Below are 25,655 nucleotides of genomic sequence, written 5' to 3'. Positions count from 1 at the left end.
CAACCTCCAGTCTCTCCTGCTATCAGGAGAGGCCCCCTTCCTGTCTCCCCTCCTTTTCAACAGGAAGACAGGCAGGAAAGTTTAGCACAGCCCAGAAGGTGTGCCCACCTCTGCCAACTCCCCCCCTCAGGTGAGGAAGGCGAGGTGAAGCCCACTCTTCAGTGCACGCGATCTTGCAGATGACAGGCACTCTCTAATCAGGATTAGGGATTGTGCCCACTTCCCCACGTGGGATGAGCACACCAAGGGTGTAGTCAACCAAAGGTCTGTAGCGCACTGGCTACTGACCTCGAGACCCCTAAAACTCCCCCTAAATTCAGTATTTAGGGGGCAGCCCTAAACGAAGAAGACAGATTCCCACAAACTACAAAGAAGAAGGACGAAAGAAGACCCCAGCAGAGGAGAGAGCAGAGCAGAACTGACTTGGCCCCAGCCCTACCGGCCCGTCTGCAGTTTCCAGAGATCCTGCGCCAAAAGTTTCCTTGTCCTGCAGCCAGCGACCTCCAGGACCCCTGGGAGGACTGACTGCCTTCAACAAAGACCGATCTCCTGTGAACAGCAGCTCTGTTCAAAAGAACACCGGATTAGAGCATACTCCACTAAGGGCATTGTGGCCACAGTTGCACTCTTTAGTCGAGTGCCCCTGATGAACATATGCACAACATCAACTTGTACTTCAACCCATACCTTTGCCACGCATTGTTTCCTGGGTATCCAGTGTTAATATTTAAGGGTAGGATGTTGGCCCTACGACTCTAGCTGACACTTCCATTCCTCCACTTGTTTCATCCCAGGTACTCAATAAGAATACACAGGTTAAGAAGCCAGGGAAAAATAGGAAAGGAAAATTACACTCCAGACACTGGTTCGGAATGGTGCCAAAAGCAACCAAGATCATATCAGAACCTCTGTTCAAATATCTTGTACAAAAGAAACACAAAATACGGTGTGATTTTAAAAAAAAAACATCTGTTGCATATGTAACACTAATGATATCATAAGATTTAAATCTCTTTCTACAAGGAAAGACTTTGATTAGCCCTAGTCCTTCCTCGACTTAGTCCTAGAACTAAACAGCTGAGGAGAGGCTTCAGAATCGCTGAAGTGGAGAAGGAGGCTCAGCAGAGTAGCAGGAAGGGCATGTGATGTAGTTGCTGAAAAAAGTAACTTGCCTATGGAGAAGCTACCATGATGGTGAGCAATAGCACCTGTAACAGAACAGCTAATACAAGAATGTAGTAAACAAAGCAAGTATTCAGAAGGCACACAGGAGATATGAGAGGGAGAAATGGTCTGGGTCTGGAGGGCCAGAAAACCAAAAGGAACAAGCTACATAGGTGACGGGTGCAGAATGCGGAGTGGCAAACTGCACGGTAGAAAAGGTACTGAAGGAACTGGGAGATTTGCCAGGCAGTGTTCCAGTGCCTTCATTCAGCTTATATAATCACTGCATCCCAAAAGCTCCATCCACAAGCCAGTATTGACCATCAAGCTATGTTCCAGGATGCCGTTCTACATATATGAAAACAACCTCTTCTAAACTTGAATTAGGGCTTAAAGCCTGATGTCTCAGTATTAAACTTTCATAAGCGAGATGTTTCCTACTAATCTTGACATCAAGTTGAAAACTGAAACCTCATGTCCAGCCTTGCTCTTTCAAAAAGTAAATTACTACTTTGGTAAAGTTAACTCAAGCACATGAATCTATGGGAGATCCAAGACTAGAGAACACATGTGTTTAACTATAACTACAGTTTTTGAGGATTGGTATCCTTCGTAGATATACATGTGACATTCATGATGCTACCAGTAGTTCTTTAAGCAGAACTATGACAATCTAACAGTTGGTACCTTAGAGGAGGGTTGGACATCTGAGCTCCTCCACCTCTTTTAATGGAGTTTGGGGCATAAAATGAGGTGGATTGGGTACACGTAGTCATTGGTCAATGGCTGTTCCCAATGTTATGTGGATACCACGGTGGTAACATTCCCTAGTAAGCTTTGCCAATCTGATGTCAGGAAATAAATCAAGCATGTAAATCTATGGCAGATCTAATGATGTAGAATTAAATTAACCATGTGCATCAGATTCTACAATCCTTATAAAGATGCTATATGTCTCCAGAACAACCTGCCAATTCATCACAAGTTCAATATTTACTTTGTTGTTTCCAAGCGATTGCAAATGCAATGAAAACGTTTGGATCCAGTTCGGCCTATCAGAGCGTAAATGTCTCAATAATGATAACAATAAATTGAAGAACCAGGCAATCTGACATTTTTAATGGCCCTTCACCGTCTGCACATAGCATGAACTCTAAACGGCAAAGAAATAGTTGGAATGGCTAGAACAAATGGCTAAATAGGTATGTTCTGAGGCTTGGTCCAGTCTTGTGGAAAATTTGCCCAATTTGCACACTCATTTTGTAGTACGTAAATTAATGTTACAATATTATTACTGCTGAATTAGTATATTGACATTAATCATTTAATCCGCATTTAATTTGATGAGTTAATGTGCTGTAACATTTTATTTTATTAGTTCTAGGTTAATAATAATTGTTAAAAATGTATTTGCATTTATATTATACAACAATATAGTTATATATTTTTAAAAGAATAATAAACGTTTATATTTTTCCCTATACGGTAGGAGGGAGATTTCCACCTTAGTGAGGATGATTGCCATTTATGTGCGTAAAGTTATGAGTAGTAACTTTACGCTCATAGATATTGTTATAGGAAGATCCACCCCCAACTTGATGTGTTGGAGACATGTAAGTCTACACCTACATGTATATTTACACTTGAAAATAGTGAATATCAAAGAAGTATAGTTTTACCCCTAGGTGCAGGAGCAGATTTACACATGATTAAATCTACACATGCAAATTTCACTTTTTGATCAACACCCATTGTCTCTAATTCAACCTGTCTAAGATGGCTAATTTTGGGGCAGATATATGATGACCCGAATGTTCGTCACTCTAGAATCAGGGCACACTAGGGCGTTTCATCGAACTGCAAATAGCAGAACTCCAAAATTCAGACCCTCCCTACATAAACGTCTACCAAGATGGGTCATAGGTCCCTTCTGGGACATGCCAGATTAGGCAAAGTTCTGCTAAACCAGATCCTCGGTTATGAGCAGACTTCAGATACTCTCGTGGTGAGTGACTAAAAGATTGCCAGCATTTCCAGTCACACTGCAGAACCTTTCATCCTCTACCTGACCAGTGCACCGTTTACAGTCACAAAGACATTTCTTTTTGACAGCTGTAGTTGCATCGTAAACATATTTTAATACACTAATGCCACAACAGAGACATCATGATATTTTGGAAAATAAGGCATCTTTGCAACCGGTGAGTGTTGTGTACCAGTGCCTGAGTCTTGTGTATGCATGGATGATGTGTTGCATTATTGGACTTGTTCCATCCATTTAACATGTTCTCTACCTGTCTTCATGTAGGGCCCTCCAGGAGAAAGAGGACCAGCTGGACCGGAAGGAAAACCGGTGAGTACCAGACTGAAGAATAGTGGTCACTAAAGCCTACGCACTGTAAACAGAAAACATTTTACTAGAGGTATCCAAAATGGGCAAATTCTAAAAGTTTCACATTTAAAATGTATTATATAAAATCTTGCCAGCACTGAAATGTGCAAACTCTCTAATTTACTGACCCCTACAAGGAGTATCCTCACCAGTCTGACCCACCAGTATACTCGCACAACCAGATCTAGCCAAGTTCAAATAGGCCACATTACAACGCATGCGTTTAGAACGCCTTCCATTACAACGCACTCATTACAACAACCGCGTTGTTACATCTCAGACCATTACAATGCAAGTCATTTCAATGACTTGCTATAGGGGGGCCGGGCGCAGGATTTTGGAATAGAATCCTTTACTATTAAAGCTCCAGTCTGTGCAACATTACTACAGCAAGTCATTGAAACGACTTGCGATGAAGCAACGTGGTCTTTGTAATGACCACGTTGTAATGGCATGCGATATGTAAACATCATGGTTAACGATGTTTACCTCCAGTTTCACCTCCCACACTCTACACTTCTCCTCTGGCCCTCTCTGGCTCCTCTTACCAGTTGACTGAAGGGTAGCAGACTCATGTGATCCCCTGTTCCAAAGTGTCTCCTGCTTTCTGAGTTTTTGAAAGCTGAATCAGTCACCAAGAAATCGTCAGAAGGAAGCCAATCCCTCAGGTTGTTGTTTTACATTTTGCAAATTGCTTGACATCCACAATCTTTCACAATTGGCCTAAATTTCCAGACTTGACTAGATTAAGTAGGCATAATTAAGCACTGTAGCTCATTGATGAGACGACAAAGGTTGTTAAAGGCCCCAAAACTAAGTGATAGTTCTGAGCAGAAGGCAAGAGTCTATAACAAGGGACAGGGCCTTTAACATCTACACTAGTATGAGACAGGACTACATTTCTATTAGAACATTGGAATGTTGAGCACTCCATTGAAAACAATGAAGTGCTCTGAGCTTCTAATGGCCGGTAGAAGCCCGGAGCATCAACATTCCAATATTTGTCAACATCAAAAGCTGTGAACAAAGGTATCACGGAGCCCAAAGGGATTTCAAACCTCTCAGGCTCCGTAAGGCCTTTGTTTTACAAATAAGAGCATTCTGTCCTTTAGAGACGGAATGTTCTAATAGCCTTAGAGCCCTCCTTAGCAGGCTCTACCGGCCATTAAAGGCCTGCTCCCTTGGTAAAGGCCCTCGCCTTCAGCTCGGGTCTTTAACACTGGTGTGGGCCTTTAATGGGCGATAGAACCCGCTATTGTGGGCTCTATGGCTATATTAGAACATTCCACCCACTGAGATGGAATGCTCCTAAATAAACAAGAAGAAAGAAAAAGACATATTTGGATTATTCCTGCAGAAGGTCTGTGCCAGCTATTAATGCCCCTAAGCTGATTCAGTGCTTTCAGTGGAGGTCCCAACATTAGATTTTTCTAATTAAGAAACATTCTCCAGATTGTGGTATATAAATAAATAATACCGGATCTATTTTTGAATGTATGAATGAATAACAGATAGCTCAATAAAATAAGAGTCAAGATTCGAGGTAGTAGGAGTTTCTGCAGGTTTATTACAGCATAAGGACAGGATCGGGACAACCTGCATAGGATGACCCAGCAGGGCAATAGGGGGGCCCAGCAGCTGCTGGGGCTGGATCTGGGATGAGTGCGCTAACTTTTAATAACAATACATCAACTTATATACATAGCGCAAACACATAGCATTACATTGCAGTAGGCGTAACAGTGGGTGGAGCAGAAGGCGTGACGCGTAGCAGTCGCGAGAGATAACAGTAAAAGTAGGTGTAACTGGGAGTATACATAGACATGTGATGCAAACGTAACAGAATATGTCATGAATGGGCGGAATCATTGGAGGGGGCTACCTAAGGAGCCGGGACCTCTAACCTGGTGGTGCGCGTAAACTGACAATGACGTGTTACTAGGAGAAGCTGGGGGCTACGAACTCTGTGCTAGGAGCGGAGACTTGAGTCTGGAGGGTCGGAGCGACATGTACCTAAACCCTATCTGGTATCTGAGGTTTAGGGAACATGTTGATATAAACTAGAAGTCATGAGGGGAAAAGCTAACTTGATTCTAAGACTGGACCATGCATTATTCTACATGTAGTGCGTGATGAAGAATATTAAATGACCATTAATACAGTATTTCTCTAACGTGGAGCCGAATAGGCTAGACAATGACGGAAACTATTGATGCAGTTCAGTAGCTTAGGAATGCAGAGAAGAAGGACTGAACTGATAGCTGGAATCATAACATACTCTTGGCAGACTCAGAGGCAGAGCCAAGCTGCACCGGGCACTGCGAGGCAGGAAGTAAGTGAAGGGTCGAGGATACAGGTGGGGGCTGTATCGCTCCTCAGCGAGGCTTTCAGGAGACAGGAGCTGAATCTGTTGTCCGGGCCCTTTTGAGGCCTGGAAACGGGGACTTTATAATGAAATAACGTGTACACTGAGAAACGTGGCAATATAACTTTACATAGGCCTGATATTCGTAGTATTCACGAGGACTGGAAACTGACATACCAGAGGTGGACACAACTGTAATTGCGTCATTAATCAGACATGGGGAATAACATATGCATATTGGTCATGCACACATAACATATGATGGATGAGGCGTAGGGACACAGAACATGGCAAAATTTACTTTTCCACATTCCCTCCTTGTCACTACGTTTCCATCAGGAAACATCAATATTCATGATACCATCTATCATTTCATACAGTACCATTTGCTCGTCTCGAATTGTCTTGGAACGGGATTTAGAACGGGGCTTGGGACTAGGAATACAAGAGGTAGCACACATGCTGCAAATCGCAGGGCCACATTGTATACAGAGGCAGCAGCTGAATATGATCGCTACTGCAATACCTAGAAAGGACAGGACTTTCCATCCCCATGCGGAAATTATATTCCAGAACCAACCGGACCATGTCCAGGTGCCTGGATCTTGGTGTAACAGATGGGCAATTTTATGGAGTCTGGTTATAGCTGAATAAACAGACGGCGCGTTATTTGGAATGAAAATGCAGCAACTAGATCCGATGACTCTACAGGCCCCGCCCCTATCGGCCAGTATGACGTCAAGGACGAGACGATTTTGCAAAACGACAAATCTCATAGCAGATTGTTCTTCGGTTAGGTTACCTAGAGCAGAGGCAGTCTCATTTACTACAGCTTCAAGGGTTCTTGTTAACCTACGGATCAGTTTACTATTCTGGACAGGTCCTACAAAGAAGAAGAAACCTTTATTAAAATCTGTATACTGTTCTAGAGTAGTTTCAGTATAATCGACAATTGGGGACTCCCTTCTATGTCTAATGTGTACTAGATGTGTGTTTCTGTGATAATCAGATGGGGCTAGGAAAACAGGTGGCAGTAGGAAGGCAATGTAACAGGTTCCCTCCCAATCGAGGGGCAGACGGACGTATGCGGTCTGACCACAAATAAAATAAGAATGACGCGAAGCTTTGAAAACAGATTTCCCACTGTCACTATACTGGATAACAGTAGTACATTCACTATGTCCTACATGTACAGAACCATGACTACGGACACATAATTCGCCTTTGACAGGTAGTACTGAAATAGCAGGTAAGCCTGGAGTAGTATCAGACTGAACATTCAGGACCATAAAATTCGACGAATAATTACCTAAATTATATACTTCATTTTCTAGATCTAAACCTGTTCTGTGGGGGAAACCTTGCTTGTCTGAAAAACATGTACTGTTAAGAAAAGACATATCTGTTGAAGATGACGTTAGCGTGGACCATGCTCCACACGAACCATTATGTGAGAATGGATAAGGAAAGAGTGGCAGAACTCCCTTCGGTGTCTGGAAAGGGGGGAGTCGACCACACACCCAACAATTAGTGGCATTGCTGGTCTGGTGTGAGTAATGTAACATACGGATAAATGTGTTGTTGCGCATAGCGAGGCGGTATGAATATTCGTGAGGAGGCAGATCACTATACGTGTGCTCTACTGTAGTATTAGCAGACATATTTACATGAGGAACTGGAAAATACAGATAGAACGCATAGCTGGTGCAGGAAATCAAGATGCTGATGAATAATACGAAACTCAGAAAAACGATACATTGAATTGAACTTCGACTGACTCTCTCACTATGGGGGTCTATTTTATACATGTCAGAAACAGTCTAACCGTTTCACCTAGGGGAGGACTTATACAATCAAACTGACTGACTTATTAGACCTGAGCTTTTGCTTATACTCCTGCTGCGGAGTTTTCACTAACCAGGGAGGGGTTGTAGTAATGTCTTTTGCGGGACAGTCCTTTAAAACAATGTTCTGGCAATCTTTCGAATCCTGGGGAATGTTTTTGGAAACGGATTTCAATCCTTTAAAAAGTTTAATATGAGAAAGGTGGATCCATCCTTTTCTGCCTTCCAACTTGACGGCTGTACGGGTGGTGAGGAGGACCTGACGGGGCTCCTTCCAACGAGGCTCCAGCGGACTTGATCGGTCAAAATTCCGGACCATCACTAGGGAACCTGGAACGATTTCATGCGGTGCCACCTCGGTATTGTCTGGAAATGCGGCAGCAACCTGTGAACGACATGAGTTGAGGGCAGACATCAAGGAAGCTAGGTAATCTGTCAGCATATTACATGAAACATCGGTAATACTTCGGGGTCTAGGAGTACCCCACATATTAGGGGGGCGGCCGAATACGACCTCATACGGGGACAGACCTGATCTGGAATGTGCGACCATGCGCATATAAAACAAAGCAACTGGCAGAGCTACTAGCCAGTCCACACCTTTTTCTTTACAAACTTTGGCAATACGGATTTTCAGGGTTTGATTATGTCTCTCGACTAGACCGGCTGCTTCAGGATGGCGTACACAATGAAACTTCCACTGGTACCCTAACAACAGGGAAACGTGCTTCATCAGTTCAGAGGAGAATGGCTGGCCGTTGTCAGAATATACGACTCTAGGGAGTCCGTATCTAGGGAAGAATTCACGAACCAACTGCTTGGCAGTGGTCGCGGCTGTGTAATCTGGGACTGGATATGCTTCTGTCCACCTGGACAAAGCGCATACAACTACAAGGACATACTTGAAACCTCGACATCGCTCCATCTGAATATAATCCATCTGGAGGACCTCAAAAGGGTGGTCAGGGGGCTGGAAACCACCTTGTTCCACCGGGACACTTTTACCTGGATTAAACTGACAACATATCATACAGGTACGGACTTTCTGCTTGGCTGCAGCTCGTAAATGCTTGTTGAACCAAATGTTCTGGATACTGTCTAACATAGCTTTTTCTCCTAAATGTGCTGGACTATGTGCGGTATTGATAATGACTTGAACCATAGAATCGGGGAGAAACCATGTGGCTCTACCCTTCGTTAACCATCCTTGATCTGTCTGGACCCCTCCTTGTTCAGACCATTTCTTGATTTCGTCGGGAGTAGCATGTAGCTGGATATCTATGACATCCTGTGTAGGGTCCTTAACTGTCATGCATGTAATCGGATCTGGAGTATGTATTATGTTAACTGGAATGTCTGGATTCTGTGCTGTAAGCTTGGCTGTGCGGTCTGCTAGATCATTACCTTGGGAAATAATGTCAGTAACTTTCGTATGTGCTTTGCATTTCATGATGGCAATGGATGTCGGTAAATGTATGGCATCTAACAGGGTTTGAATAAGGAGACCATGCTGAATCTTGGTTCCATGAGAAGTCATGAAACCTCTCTCCTGCCAGAGCACTCCGAAGTCGTGTACAACTCCGAATGCGTAACGTGAATCTGTGTAAACATTAACTTTCAGGTTCTTGGCATGTATACAGGCTTGTGTCAGAGCGACTAGCTCTGCTGCTTGAGCGGACAGGGTATCAATACGGTGTGTTTCAATAACTTCAGTGTCAGTAGTCACTGCATACGCGGCGACTAGTTCTCCTGTACTAGTTCTCATACATGAACCATCCACATAAAGTGTCAGGTCGGGGTCTGGTAACGGAATGTCTGTCAGGTCTTGTCTTGGCTTTGTCGTAATGTTAACTACTTCCACACAGTCATGTGTGGCTGGATTTGAACTAACTGATGGTAACAGTGTAGCAGGATTCAGGACGTTGCAGCGTCTAATTTCTATGTGTGGCTGGAACAGTGTCAATTCATAACCTGTTAAACGTGCAATTGTCAAGTGCTGAGTTTGTGTTCGGTTTAAAAGAACTTCTACTGAATGTGGAACTTGTACTGTCAGGGAATGTCCTAAAACTATGGAATCACTTTGTCTGATAGCTAGTGCTGTGGCTGCAACTGACTTGAGGCACGCAGGCAACGCCTGGGCGACTGGATCTAATGTGCTCGAAAAATAAGCACAGGGCTTGTATTGTCCTGCTTGATCTTGTGTGAGAACAGATAATGCTGTACCTTCGCGTTCAGTAACAAAAAGTGTAAAAGGCTTACTGTAGTTCGGTGTAGCTAGAACTGGAGCTTGGCATAAAGCTTTCTTTAACTCGTTGAAACTCAGTGTATGTTCAGATGTCCAAGGGAGGACAGTCGATACGGCTGCCTCCTGTGTCGTTAACTGTATCAGTGACTTGGCTAGAAATGCATACTGGGGAATCCATTGTCTGCAATAAGAAGTAAGGCCGATAAAGGCACGTACCTCCTTCTGGGTTCTGGGCTGAGGAAGACTCGCTATTAACTGGATACGGTCTGGTGTCAACTGCCTACCCCTCTTGGACAGTAAGTGTCCTAAGTATACCACTTGCTGGACACAGAATTGAAGCTTAGAAGGGGACACCTTGTGCCCCATCTCGGCTAGAAAACACAAAACTGTAAGTGATGCTCGCTCGCAGTCACGTTCAGAACGGGCTGTGATCAGTAGATCATCGACATACTGGAGTAGGGCAGTGTCAGTTGGCATGTGAATGTTGTCTAGTTGTCTCTTGAGTGCTTGACTGTAAATACTAGGGCTTTCTGTGAAACCTTGAGGAGCGCGTGTGAACATATAGCTCCTTCCATTTAAACAAAATCCGAAAAGAAACTGGCTGTCTGGATGAATTGGAACACTGAAAAATGCATTCTTGAGGTCTATGACAGTGAAAAACGTGGCTTCGGAATCAATAGCTGTTAACAGGGAAGAAATGTCTGGGACAACTGGGTACTGAGGAATAATACATTTGTTAAGCTCTCGTAAATCAATCACTAATCGATATACTGGAGGTGCATTTGGATCAGTACGTTTCATGACTGGAATGATCGGAGAATTACATACATTGGAGTCAGTTTCTACAACTACTCCTTGAGCCATGAGCTCGTCAATAATTTTGGATAAGGCTGCTACAGCCTCAGGTGGCAATCTGTACTGTCTGATTCGGGGTAACACTACACCTGGTTTGAGAGTCACACGATGGGGTGTGATTTGCATGTAACCTACATCAGTTGGACCTTGCGCCCATAAATGCTGCGGAACATTAGACAATCTGGAATCAAAATCTCGTAATACATAGTGACCCTTGAAGTCACGTAGGAACAGACGTATTCCCTCTGGGGAACAGCAAATAACTGCACCTAATTCTTTCAGTGTCTTAATGCCTAATAGATTTTCTGGACATGACTTAGTAAGTAACAGATCAGTAGTACGGGACAATGGACCTACTTCTAGAGTGACTGGCTTTGAAATCTCGTTAACTATTGGCTTTCCTGAAAATCCAAGGGAAACATTTCTTGAGCCTGAGAGCGGAGCCCCTGGAACTTCGGCGTGACTGATTGTGGTCCTACTTGCCCCTGTATCGATCAAAAACTTTCTGTCTTTCCCTAATACTTGACTGTGAACATAGGGACCTTCTTGATCTACAGGTATCTCGATGAGAGGCAAGCCTACCTCCCTCTCTAGGCTGTTTCATGAATATGGCTGGTACTCTGGATACTCTGTCTGAGCATACTGGTACATCTGCGATGTAACGTGCTGTGTTGCAGCAATGGGCTGCGGTGCGGGAACTGTCTGTTGTGCATTCTGTGGCTGATGAGTCTGTGAAACTTGTTCTTGTCTAGGCGGACGTGGTCTTTCTTTAGTCTTACCAGTAGCTATATTATGTTTCAGAACTGCACACTCGTTTATAAAATGACCTGGCTGTTTACAATAATTGCAGTTCCCTTTAACGGGAGCTGCAGGATGACTGGCTTGATTCGGACCCCTCTTCTGACTGTCTTGAGGAATAGATTGTGCAACTAGCACTTTCATTTTCGTGTCTTTCATACGTTTTCTTTCGTGTTCTTGCTCTTCCCTGATTCTATTCTGGTGATACTGGAGCATCTGGAGCATCTGGGACGGGGTGTTTGCTTGCCAGGTGCTTTCGACTTTCAGAACTCGGTTTTTAATTTGTGGACTTGAATTCTCGACTAATTTAGTAACGAAAAGGTGAGGGTATGACTCACTACTTGTCTTGAGACCACTGTTAATACTGAAACATTTCTCAAATCTAGAATAAAAATCACTAATATCTTCATCTTGTTTCTGTTTACAGGCTGAGATTGCATCCCAGTCTTCTTTTCTCGTTGTCAATAATCTGGGTAAAACTTGAATCAGTAATTCTGGTAATTCTTTACATTTATCTCCAAGACCGGTACCTGGTACCCGTGCCTTGTCTTCTGCTTCTAGGACTGCCCAATCGATCTTTTTCTCTCCCACCTCCCATTCTTTTTCCTTTAGCTTTTCATACACCCCTGCGGGTAGCAGGACCTTTAACATTTTAATGATATCTGGGTAAGTGTATTCTCCCATACGGAGCATGTCTTTTAATTCTCTATGGAACCCTGCTGGATCTTTGTCATGACAGGGAATTAATTTCTTCATTTCAAGAAGTTCCATCTTTGAAATCGGAGTGTATACAAACACTCGTTGCATTTCGCCACCCGCCCCTTGGACTGGGTGGACTTCTCGTAACGGATTCTGTCTGTCTATGTAGAATGATTTGCTTTCTGGGGGTGAAACATGAACAAAATGCGGATTCAGAAACGTTCTATACTTGTGACGCTGTTCTAGAATGACACTAACTAAATCGGTACCTAGACCTCTCCATCTATACTGGAGTAACTCGTTCAGGATATCGTGTAACGGACCTGGATCAGAGTGTTGACCCTCATACAGAGTAATGAGGTACTGGATCATATACATACCCACCAGTCGTTGCTCGGCTGGGGGCAGTTTCAGAAACATTTGTGCCACTATTTCGTCTGGAAAAGTGGTAGAATCAGTAATCCATCGGACTGCTGATCGGGCTAGTTCTTGTTCGTGCATAGTACTTAATTCACTGTAACCGACTCGTGATTTCAGAATGTGATCGGTAGCTTGGAATACTTGTTCTAGAGAACCTTGTTCTGGTGCTGGATGATGAACAATAGACTTGTGTTCTAGACGTAAATGGCGATCTGGAAATCTAGATTTTCCTACATACGCTATTCTGGCGGGATTCTCGTTCTCTTCCTCTTCAGGATCAGAGATACTTTCTTTCTCGCTTACTAGTGCTGCTTTACGCTGTTCGTGTATCTTTATTATTTCTTTACGGATTTTCTTGTACATACTCTCCATAGCACTGACGGTCTTGTGCTTACCCTCGGCTATATTATCACTCCATCTTGTCAGAATTTTCATCTCGGCGGAATCTTTAGACGGGTAATCTTGTTCTCTTATTAGACAATTGATCAGGAACTTTAATATCATGACCTGGATCTCGGCTTTCCTTTGAGACATGGCCTCGCTAATACTTTCTGGATCATCCCCTGTACGGATGAAACGATATATTCTGTCTAGATCTTCTTTCATATTCGGTAAGGTGACTAGATACTCGGTCACTCTCCTTACACGTAAGGAATATAAAACCATATTATATTCGCCTGGAACTGGATCATAGACACATTCGTTAAGGGTTTGCCTGATTTCTGTAACAGACTGATGTTTAGGCGTGCGCTGTAACGCTTGAGCATGTAATTCGAGTAATGTTAAACGCTTGTGTGACGGCGGGGTTTGAGGAGGACCTCCTCCTGCGGCCCCTAAACTAGAATCATCGACGGACATTCTTCGTGGCGGAGCGGGAAGTTGAAATGCTGGCTGGACCGGGGGTACCGTAGCAGGTACTCCGGTGTCTGGAAGAGCGGGAAGTGCCTGATTTACAGGGACTGGCGGAGCGCGAACAGGATTTGCATATTCGGGGACTGTGTCGTCCAGATAGGACGAAATAAAAATATCAGCTGCGGTCGGTTTGTGACGTAGCTTGGTCGGAACTAATGGTGGCGGGAAATTACTAGATGCCTCTGGGGTCGCTTTTGGCAAACCTTCGGCAAGAAGAGGATACATACCCTTAATGAGGGCATGCCTCTGTCTGTCTGACTGTTCGGCTTTGACTTGTTCACCTGTCTCGATTAATTCTCTTTCTTGGGCTCGTTCCTGGGATTCTCTACTTAACTCTGACTTTCTGACTTCTTTCTCGGTCCTTCTATGGGCTTCCTTACGCCATAACTCGATGGCATCTTTCTGTGACTGTCTGGCTTTCTTTTTCCATAATGCTTCTTCTACTCGCATGATACATTCGGCATCCCATGTACCCGATACGGGCCATCTATACTTTTCGTCTAACTGTTTGGTATACTCTACCCATAAATCTAGATACAATATGGCGCTTATGCCATGTTTCTGATACATAAAATGACCTGGACTGTCCCTGGGCGGGACAGGAACTGCTTCCTCTAATAAACCCTTTCTAGTTTTTAACTGACGTAACTTGGAAAAGAGCGGCATTGTAAACTTGAATCGGAACACAATACAATACACGAAAAACAATAACAATTGGGAAAACAATTCAGGCATACCACGACATTGGAAATACATTGAACAACATTATAAATGACAGGTCGAACAGAATATTACCTGGAATACTGAGAACAGAAACAGAACAGAATTTCTCGAGAACGGAACAGACTAGAGTTACTGGATGCACTGCTATAACAGTACGGAACATACCGGTCCCATAAAGGGACGCATCAAGACCCGTATCCACCTAGGTGAACACTTCGTTTGTGAGTCTGGGCACCACCAACCCACGGACCAGGAGTCAATTTAGATTGGTCCTGTCTAGATACTACCCCAGCAATGGTACTCACCGGGCAGCAAGAACGGAAAGGCCTCGGACTGGACTGGACGACGGACGACGAACTTCGGACTTCAGTTACGGGTGGGCCTCCGGATACCTCGGACCTTGGACTCTTGGCTTGGGCTCTGGTCGGGACTCGCCGCGTTCCTCCACCGTCTCGTTCGGATGCTGGACCGCCTCCTCCGTCTCCTCCGTGGGCCTGAGGGATACTTGAGGCAGAAATATCTGCACGTGGCCGGTATGGTTCCGTCACGGCTGCAGAGGGTCAGGGGGTCGGCGTGGCTTCACCGACGCGTGGGGAAAGGGCAAGTCCCTATTCGGGCGCCATTATGTGGTATATAAATAAATAATACCGGATCTATTTTTGAATGTATGAATGAATAACAGATAGCTCAATAAAATAAGAGTCAAGATTCGAGGTAGTAGGAGTTTCTGCAGGTTTATTACAGCATAAGGACAGGATCGGGACAACCTGCATAGGATGACCCAGCAGGGCAATAGGGGGGCCCAGCAGCTGCTGGGGCTGGATCTGGGATGAGTGCGCTAACTTTTAATAACAATACATCAACTTATATACATAGCGCAAACACATAGCATTACATTGCAGTAGGCGTAACAGTGGGTGGAGCAGAAGGCGTGACGCGTAGCAGTCGCGAGAGATAACAGTAAAAGTAGGTGTAACTGGGAGTATACATAGACATGTGATGCAAACGTAACAGAATATGTCATGAATGGGCAGAATCATTGGAGGGGGCTACCTAAGGAGCCGGGACCTCTAACCTGGTGGTGCGCGTAAACTGACAATGACGTGTTACTAGGAGAAGCTGGGGGCTACGAACTCTGTGCTAGGAGCGGAGACTTGAGTCTGGAGGGTCGGAGCGACATGTACCTAAACCCTATCTGGTATCTGAGGTTTAGGGAACATGTTGATATAAACTAGAAGTCATGAGGGGAAAAGCTAACTTGATTCTAAGACTGGACCATGCATTATTCTACATGTAGTGCGTGATGAAGAATATTAAATGACCATTAATACAGTATTTCTCTAACGTGGAGCCGAATAGGCTAGACAATGACGGAAACTATTGATGCAGTTCAGTAGCTTAGGAATGCAGAGAAGAAGGACTGAACTGATAGCTGGAATCATAACATACTCTTGGCAGACTCAGAGGCAGAGCCAAGCTGCACCGGGCACTGCGAGGCAGGAAGTAAGTGAAGGGTCGAGGATACAGGTGGGGGCTGTATCGCTCCTCAGCGAGGCTTTCAGGAGACAGGAGCTGAATCTGTTGTCCGGGCCCTTTTGAGGCCTGGAAACGGGGACTTTATAATGAAATAACGTGTACACTGAGAAACGTGGCAATATAACTTTACATAGGCCTGATATTCGTAGTATTCACGAGGACTGGAAACTGACATACCAGAGGTGGACACAACTGTAATTGCGTCATTAATCAGACATGGGGAATAACATATGCATATTGGTCATGCACACATAACATATGATGGATGAGGCGTAGGGACACAGAACATGGCAAAATTTACTTTTCCACAAGATAGTTATTGACTTGAATGGAGTCACAGTGCCCAGAACATTACCAAAGGCCCTATCCTACCCCGGTCAGCAATATCCTGGTAGAGGCCTACTCTCTGAAAAAATAGTTTTATTGTAAATCATACTCTAAAAATCTGGACTAAAATACAAAAAATATCAGTTAGATGGAGAGTTTTTCATGAGACTATTGAGGTGGAAGTTTAGGGAAATCTTATCTGCTGGTATTTTGTAATGTCAAGGCTCCACTATTTTTGTTGCATTGGTATGCATTGTAGTGAATGCCTGATTGTGAAGGTTTCCAAAAAAGAAGCATATAGAAAAGGTGAAAAAAGATTTCAGTCACAATATAAATCATTTGAGCGTGGTGCCACAATACTTTTAGAAAAGTGGTGAGTTCTGAGGTGGTTTCACCCTGCTGGGATTTGATGAACCATGTGTGATAAAAATCAGTATTTCTTATAGTTTTCTTATGGAAATTAGAGTCAGTGCTCTAGAGGATGAAATGAAAACACATTTTCTATAAATTCAAAAATAACTTCCTCAGCCGTGCTAGAAAAGTCTGGCATTCGAGTGGAACATGTACTTCCAACAGCAGCAGCCTGTCATCTGATTCCTCAGTGTTTTACTGCAAATGTTTTGAAGTCGTTGAAAGGATGCCACTTCCAGGGTAAGTTTCAGAAATCCTAAATGAGCATCGAAGTGCGACCGACAGCCAATACAGTAAATCAGCAGCGGCCGGATGTTTCGAAAGAAGCATTCCACCCCCCTCTTCCACTACATGGATGTTCTTTTCAAACATTCCATCACACAACAGTAAGAACACAACACATCTCCCAAGATCAATCATTAACGAACAAACAATACACAGAGACAGAGACAAATACAGCAATTACATTAAATAGTCTTGAGAGTTTACTGGAAAATAACATCTCTCAGATGCCCTCCTTCAAGCCATTGCAGCATAATTCGAACATTCATGTCTACTCTTATCTTCAGCAGGGTAAACCCTATGGGCCCGATTCACAGAACTAACTTAAGACAAAATCCTAAACTCACTACCATTTTGGTATTCACAGAAGGCACTTACTCATTGATGAGTAAGTGCCTTCTGTGAAGACCAAATTGAGTAAGAGCCTTCTGTGAAGACCAAATTGAGTAAATGGTAGTAAGTTTGAGATTTTGCCTTAAGTTAGTTCTGTGAATCAGTCCCTATGTTTCTGTACTGACAATTTCTCCAAGTGTCAACATTTCCCATTCTCTATCCTCACCACATTCTTCAACACTTTAATCACTATCATGGGAGCAGAGAAATAAGAACTTCCCCACCACCACCACAGCTCTGAGGAAGTTTAACTCCTACCACATCCCCTACATTACACTTGACTAGGCATCAAAGTGGGAGCGGTAGCAAATGCAGCAAACCAGCAAAGCCTCATTTTTCAAAAGAAACATTTCAAGCCCCCTTTCCTAATTCTTTAAAGTTCTATTCGAACATTCCATACACAACAGTGAGAACTCTAGAGTAGTGTTTTAGAGATGCAGGATGTTGTAGTAATTTGAAGATGAATGAGTAGTGTTTAGTGAGACTCTTCAACTCTGTCCTTGTGTAATGCAACTGGTGCTCATGTAAAGTGCTCTGATATCTTCGGGTCAAGTTGGCGCTATATAAGACTCCAAAACAAAAAACTTTAAAAAATGAGTTGCTGTTTGTATGTTTAATTATCTTATTACTTCCCCATGCCCCTTTGTCAGCAGATGCATCCCCTGCATAAAGGTGCTCAGGCTTCAAAATAAATGTTTGTATGAGATAAATAAGAGAAAACTATAACACTCATCTAAAAATATATTGTTTATAAATCGGTCACTCTGTATGCCTTATGAATGACTACAGTCAGAGAAGTTTTTTAAAAACATATTCTAAAATAAACGTGTTAAAGCAGATAGAACAAAGAACGATGAAGCTCATATTTTGCACAATTATCATGAAATACACAATATTTGCAGATCTGTAAAATTTTACATAAATAATATGAACAAATGGAAAGGAATGTTTTTGGTGCACATTTATTTCAGGAACTTTCAATAGCAGAGATAAAAAAAACATTTCCATGTACAAAGGCAGCCTTTTACAAAGGAAATCGAATCTTTCTAAAGCTGTCTCTCTAAAAGCATGTCTCCAAAAGAGTGACATTCTGTAAACTAGGTGAACATTCTATTTCTTTTTAGAACACTGTGCTCATCACGTGTAGCTGTTATCGGGAAGAGGGCATATTGATATGTGGGTTGATGCTGTAATGAGGCTTGTCTCAGTTCCCAGCTATGAATCTCAGGGGGACTTATCAATCAGATAATAGCCAATCAAAAACAGCATATGTTATTGTACAGCTCTCTGATGTACAATAAAAAATGGTCACCTCTACTTCTTGAATGGAGAATGGAAAACCAAAGAGCAAGTAATGGAGTTATTTAAGAAACAAGGATCCATATGAATGTGGCTTTTTTATGTTGCGCACGGCCCGATTCACAGAATCGGGCCATTTGCGACTGGAAAAAAGCATTTTTCGATCTACAAAGGCCCATTTTGTGATTCAGTAACCTATCACTGAATTGTAACTAGGTTAGCGATTTGGTATTGGGAAGGGGCATGTTAAGGCCGTCCCTTCCTAATGGCGGCTTGCAGTGGTATGTAAGAATGTTTTGCAACCAAAATGCAGTCCCAAAACATTTTACATTTTACCACCAACTTTAATTTGGTGGTAACCCATGCACAAATGGGAAGGGGTCCCTAGGGGAGCCCCTCCCTTTTGTGAATGTATGCAAAAACGTTTTTTATGAGCCGGCAGTGGTCCCATGGACCACTGCCTACTCTTAAAAAAAAATAAACTTTTCAATTTTGCTTTTGAAACGTATCCCTTTTTCTTTTAAGGAAAACGGGCTGTTTTTCGAATAAAAATTGCTTTATTTAAAAGAAAACAAAAACATGGTGGTCTGATGTCCCCAGCAGGCCACCATCCAAGTGTTTTTAGCAATTTCTTGTGGTTGGCAAATTGCAACCTGTCACATAGATTATAATGAGGTAGGTCAATTGCGACCCCATTAGGAATCGCTAAAAGTGGCAAGGACACATTAGTACATAGGTGTTTGCAATATCCTAATAGCGAATCGCAAAAATGTACTATTAGGAAATCGTAAAATGAAACCTACGTACATGTGGCTATGTCCCCTAGAGACTTTGTTATCCTTCAGAGATTTCTGTTTACGTAAAATAACAAAAAGGAATAAAATACAATAGAGTAAGACCTAGATCACTGGAAATACAATAGCACAAAAGAATACTAAACCAAACAGCTTTCAAATAAGTGGTTTAAGTTTAACCTTGAAAGACAACTCCATCACACTAACCATAAACAACACATTTACTCAAACAATAATCTGAATTTCCATACTAACATATAATGTAACATTTACTGTTAAAATAATACATTCACACACTAACCATAAACATAACCCTTTAATTTACTGCTTCCACCCAAGTAACCTTCACATTAAAGCATAACTTTTTTTCTAAAATATCATACAAATAACTTTCACACTAAGAATCTTCATTAATTTTTGAATCACAGCATCTTCATTTGTAGTAAAGCATGGCCTCCCAGAAGTCTTATGGTATTAAGCATATACATTTTATCAAAATTTATAGAAATGATTAAAATATCTACAATATAAAGCAAACACTCATTGAGAATATATTTTACAGAATTTTATTTATTTATTTTTTGTAACTTTTTATTATTTGAAACACAAAGAAACAAAACATAGAAACATACAATCAAGGCATTACAGTAATAATACAGCCATTAGGTCTGCGCTCAAGGAGGACGGGAGAAACATTACAGCAGGAGATAAGAATCTGGAATACAGTTGAGGGGAGGGAGGCAGAGGTAGAAATGCATATGAACAGCACAATATATCACAGCTAGAAGGAACGTAGTCAGGGCGACTGGGAAGGACTAGGAATAGCAGTGAGTGGGGGCACACAAATATCTCCACGGTATGAGTTCCAAGGGTTCCAAATCTTTCCCCATTTTTTGGGCCTGCCTCTCGCCATATACACTGTTTTCTCCCTGAACATGCACCAGTCCAGACTCTCTTTCCAAGCAGTCACTGTAGGAGGCCTTGGGGATCCCCACAGCTGAGCAATATCCCTCTTCGCAACCATATTGGCCAGAGTCACCCACCTAAGCTGTGACACGTCATAGTCATTCGGACCCCATACATTCAACAAACATTGTCGGGCTTCCGGCATCATCACCACACCCGTAACTTCATCCATAATCTCATGTATACGTTTCCAAAATCGCACCACCTCAGGGCATTCCCATATAATATGGAGATAGGTGCCAAGGAGACCACACCCACGTCGACACATGCCATCCGTGGAGTAGCCCATATGGATCAGACTGGGACCGGTGACATAGATTCTGTGGAGGATCTTGAGTTGGATCAGACGGAGGCGGGCCGGAATCGCCACCTCCCTGGGAGAGGAGATCGCGGACTGCCAGTCCTCGTCATCCAGTTCGATACCATCAGCAATCCAGGCCTCACGGAGGCGATCGAGCAGACTCGATCGGTCATTAATCATTTTCTTATAGAATAGTGAGATAGTACTATCAGGCACATAACCGTCTAATATACGGTCTTCGAGAGGGGAGGAGTCCAGAATTTCACTACCCACTGGCAACACGGAGTTCAGAGCATGGGGTACCTGGATATAATGAAATTTTTCCCTGTCGCTCAACTTATTCTCTATTTGCAGATCCGAGAAGGTCTTCACCCTGCCTTTAACCCAGAGATCGCGCACTTTACCAATACCGATCATGTCCCACTTATCAAATCCCTTCGTCTTCCATAGGCTACCCAGCTTCGCAGAGGCATAGAGCGGTGTCGCACCGGTTAATTTATCACTCCAGCCCATAGCCGTCGTTGCGCTATGCCATACCCGCACGGCTATAGCGGTAGGTCCCGTGAGTTGTGAACGAGAGGGTCCCGGATAAAGTGCTCTGTAGTAATCACCACCCGGGAGCAGCCCCTTATCCATTTCAAATGCTGGATTCAACGCCGGGCCATACATCCCGTGGTTGATGGCAGCAAGGTGGGAAGCCCAATAATACCTGCGAATATCCGGGAGCGCTATACCGCCATCATACCAGGGAAGTGTCAATTTCGGAAGAGCTATGCGTGAACGTCCGTCCCATATGAGTTGCCTCTGTAACGATTCTACTTCCCGAAAATATTTCGACGGGATGACGTCGAAACTATTCTGGAGGGCATATAGGAACCGCGGTAAGGACATCATTTTAAAAAGGGCCGCACGCCCTAGAGGAGATAACGGTAATTTACGCCAACGCCCTACATCGGAGCGTAACCGTTGGAGTGGGGGGAGTAAATTACGAGCATAGCGGACCGCCGGATCCATCGAGATAAACACACCCAAGTACTTAAAGCCAGACTGCGACAACTGGATGGGACAGCCCCGTGGCAAACGAGGGACATCACCCGAAAGTACATAAATGTAGGATTTCGACCAATTGATGATTAGGCCGGAGTTCTTCCCGAAGGAGTTAAGTACGTCAAACAATACGTTAAGCGATTTTTGAGGAGATGTAAGGTACAATAGAATATCATCCGCGTATAAGGAAATGCGATCCTCAAAGTCCGGCGTCCAGCGTATACCCTTCATTGAAGGTTCCCACCGTAGCCAAACGGCAAGAGGCTCCAACGCCAGAGCAAAGAGGAGCGGAGACAACGGACAACCCTGCCGCATGCCCCTCCCAAGAGTAAAAGGCGCGGAGACGCGACCATTAACCACCACCTGTGCCAGTGGCGATTCATACAGGAGTTTGACCCAACCAATAAAACCTGCGCCGAATCCAAATTTGGCAAGTACCGCCCAGAGATAAGACCACTCGATTGTATCAAAGGCCATCGTGGCGTCCAGAGACGCCAAGATGGCCGGTTCACGCAGCGTCGGGGCCCTCGCGAGAACACCATGTAGACGTCGCAAATTTAATGCCGTGTTACGGTGCGGGATAAAACCTGATTGATCCGGATGAATCAGGTCGCCAATGACCGTAATCAGACGATTAGCAAGCAGTTTGGCAAGGATCTTGGGCTCCGCATTTAAGAGCGAAATGGGCCTATAAGACGAGCAGCGATCTCGTGGTTTACCCTCCTTGTGGATCACCACAATGGTCGCAAGACGCTGATCTCTAGGGAGGGAGCCATTATCTCTCGCCGCCAAAAACATATCACGGAGATAGGGAGCTAGAGTATCAGGGCGTAACTTATACAATTCAACAGGAAGGCCATTGGGACCCAGAGCCTTGCCAGAACGAAGGGAGCGTAGCGCGAGAGCCACCTCATCCACTGAGGGCGTGGCATCCAAACAGTCCCGATCCAATTCCGACAAACATGGAAGTGCTATATCCCGAAGCAACAACCGCGAATCCTCCTCGGGCCTGACGGACACCGAGGTATAGACCTCCCGAAAATAATCAGCAAAGCATTCAACAATTTCGACAGGGTCAGTTACACTCACACCTCCACATGTCTCAATCACCGGAACCACTCGATTCGCTCTCTCCCTTCTGTCCAGCCAGGCAATCAATTTCCCTGCTTTATCACCCACATCATAGAGCCGTCCCTGCTGTTCCCGACTCATCGTCTTTGCCGCATCAGTTACCAAAGTTTTATATTCTAATTGTTTAAGGCGGAGGACATGTAATGCTTCTCGTGACACCTCCCGCTCCAACGAAGTCTCCAGGTCTGTGATTTCAGTTTCGAGCTGAACAATTGCCTCATTCTTACATTTCTTGGCACACCCCACCAAAGACAATGCCTGTCCCCTGATCACAGTCTTAAAAGCTTCCCACAACGAGACAGGCGAGGATACAGAACCAGCATTCTCAGTAAAATACAGATCAAACGATTTAATCAATTCAGTGCGAGTCTTAGGGTTAAGAAGATACCAGGGGTTAATCGGAGCCACCCTCCCTTCGGCCCCGATGCCAAGATTAAAATGAAACCAAATAGGGGAATGGTCCGATATACCCCGGGCCAAGTGTCTAATCTCTCCCACCGAGGGGACAGTGCCGCCGATAGCAGGATATAATCCAATCTAGAAAGACTACCATGAGCTCCCGAATGGAAAGTAAACTGTGTTTGCTCTGGATGCATTAGTCTCCAACAGTCTATGAGTCCCAATGTTTCCAGGAAGTCACCCAACCAGGATTGCGCAGCAGGAAGATCTCGGGGGGGGGGGGGATAGCGGTCCATCCTGCCAGAAATGAGGGAGTTAAAATCACCACCCAGTATCAAAACACCCTCCGGGAGGTCCAGAACCATCCGCCCCAGGTCCGTAAATGTCGTGGATTGTAAGCCCGGGGGGACATAAACCGACACCAACGAGATTGGTTTCCCCTCCCACCGCCCAACAAGTGCAACATATAGACCCCTGGCATCAAGGATCACATCATCAACCTCGAAGGGGAGGGAAACCCTGAGCAGGATACCCACTCCTCTAGAACTAGATGTAAATCCAGAATGGGCAGCAAGACGATAACCCCGTCTATTAAGAGCGTGACAAGTGTTTCCTATCAAGTGTGTCTCCTGTAGCAAAACGACATCAGGCGAAAGGCGCCGCAACAGCTGCCTAACCACCCCTCTCCTTATGCGATCACCCAACCCATTCACATTCCAGCATAATACCCTCAACCCTCTACCCCCATCCAGATCCACAACAAACTCCCATCGCAAAACAAGCATCACACCAATGTCAAAAATAATGAAAGCACCTTGCCTTGAAAAAGAAAAAACAAACAATCCCAGAACATGTCCCCCCTACCCAAAGGTTCCCAACACAACTCCCCCCTACCCTGCACCCCTGCACCGACTCAAAAGCCACCCCAATTTGCAGTGTGCCTGTCGCCCTAACAATTAAAAAACAAAGAACTAATCTACACAAAAAAAAAACCCAGAGGAGGAAAGGGTCCCGCCATCCCCACAACCTCCCAAGATACGAATGGAATGATCAAAAAAGTCAGTGAGCCTCAGCTGGTCACGTTGAGTGGTGTTCCGGACACAGGCGCCATAATCATTCTTGGTCCATCAGTCCCCCTTCAGCACTACCAGCATGTTCCTGGCCAGCACGGCGAGTCGGCAAAGTGTCCATCCAATCACTTGCTTCCTCAGGCCTGACAAAGAAGAATGTTCGATTGTCATATTCAACACGCAGTCGGGCCGGGAATAACATAGCATATTTTAGTTCCATGTCTCTTAGTCGCCGTTTCACACCTTGAAATCCCATATGTTGTTTCTGGACCGATTGAGAAAAGTCCGGATAAAAGTTCACAGCAGCGTTCTCAAACTGCGTAGGGCCACTTGTCCGTGCCGCCTGCAAATGGCGTCACGATCTCTAAAGTTGAAGATCCGTGCAATAATCGGACGGGGAGGGAAACCGGGCTCCACCTGTCCCCCTGGCACTCTGTGCGCACGTTCGATGGCAAAGAATTTGCTCAGGCCCTTGGGTGCGAGATGATTAAGAATGAGGTCATCCACTCAAAGATCAGTGGCGAGTGCACTAGAATCTTCTGGGACCCCAATAATACGCACGTTATTGCGCCGTGCACAGCCTTCAAAATCCTCCAAGCGACAAGCAAAAAGTCATTGGCAGATCTAAGGTGGCGCACTTCTGTTTGCAAGTCGGACACATCCGTTGTAAGGCTGGATGTCTTTAGGTCCAATGACTTCACCTTCTCATTCGTCTTGGCCAGATCAGTTCGAATGAGGTTAACATCAATAGCCACCGTGTCTAACTTCAGAGCCAAGGCTTCATACTGTTGGCCAATGGAAGACTGAATACCAGCAATGGCGCCCATCACGTCCTGTAGCGTTAAGTCCGCCAATATAGCAGGATCGTCGACAGCCTCCTCACGAGTCTTAGGTGCGCCACCAGGGGATCCTTTAGAGAGTGTATAGCGATCCATGACATTTGTCTGGGTCGAACCTCCACGGATAGTGGTCTTGACTTTCCGTTTCTCACCCTCAGGCTTGCCAGTCATGGCGAGTCGGGTGCCCCGGAGGGAGGCTCGAGATTTGGTCCAAATGGCTCCTTAAAAAGTCACACACAGGAATACAGGAGGCAAAGTTGAGCCAATGGAGTCCACAGCCAAACAGTCGCCAGCTCGGAGCTCAATGAGCTGGTGATGAAGCTCGTCCGATCAACAGACACACCGCAGATACGAGGGTGTGCGCCGGAGAAACGAAACCGAAAGTGAAGTGAGGCTGTGATCCGACCCCCTCAAGCCGTTGTTGTTGAATTACGACCTGGGCA

The 25,655-nt window shown here is 44.5% G+C and overlaps 1 protein-coding gene across 1 annotated transcript in view; it reads left to right on the top strand.

Annotated features, from left to right (window-relative positions):
• The first annotated feature begins 3,076 nt into the window (after positions 1–3,076).
• Positions 3,077–25,655, top strand: part of LOC144783404 (uncharacterized) — a 79,983-nt gene continuing 57,404 nt past the window's right edge. The window contains exons 1-2 of the mRNA XM_078662395.1: positions 3,077–3,169; positions 3,473–3,517. Of these exons, the coding sequence (XP_078518521.1) occupies positions 3,077–3,169; positions 3,473–3,517 (138 nt within the window). The remainder of the gene's footprint in view (positions 3,170–3,472; positions 3,518–25,655) is intronic.

Source organism: Lissotriton helveticus, chromosome 9, assembly GCF_964261635.1.
Source record: "Lissotriton helveticus chromosome 9, aLisHel1.1, whole genome shotgun sequence".
Taxonomy (NCBI): Eukaryota; Metazoa; Chordata; class Amphibia; order Caudata; family Salamandridae; genus Lissotriton; species Lissotriton helveticus.
This window is presented reverse-complemented; position numbering and strand designations above follow the sequence as displayed.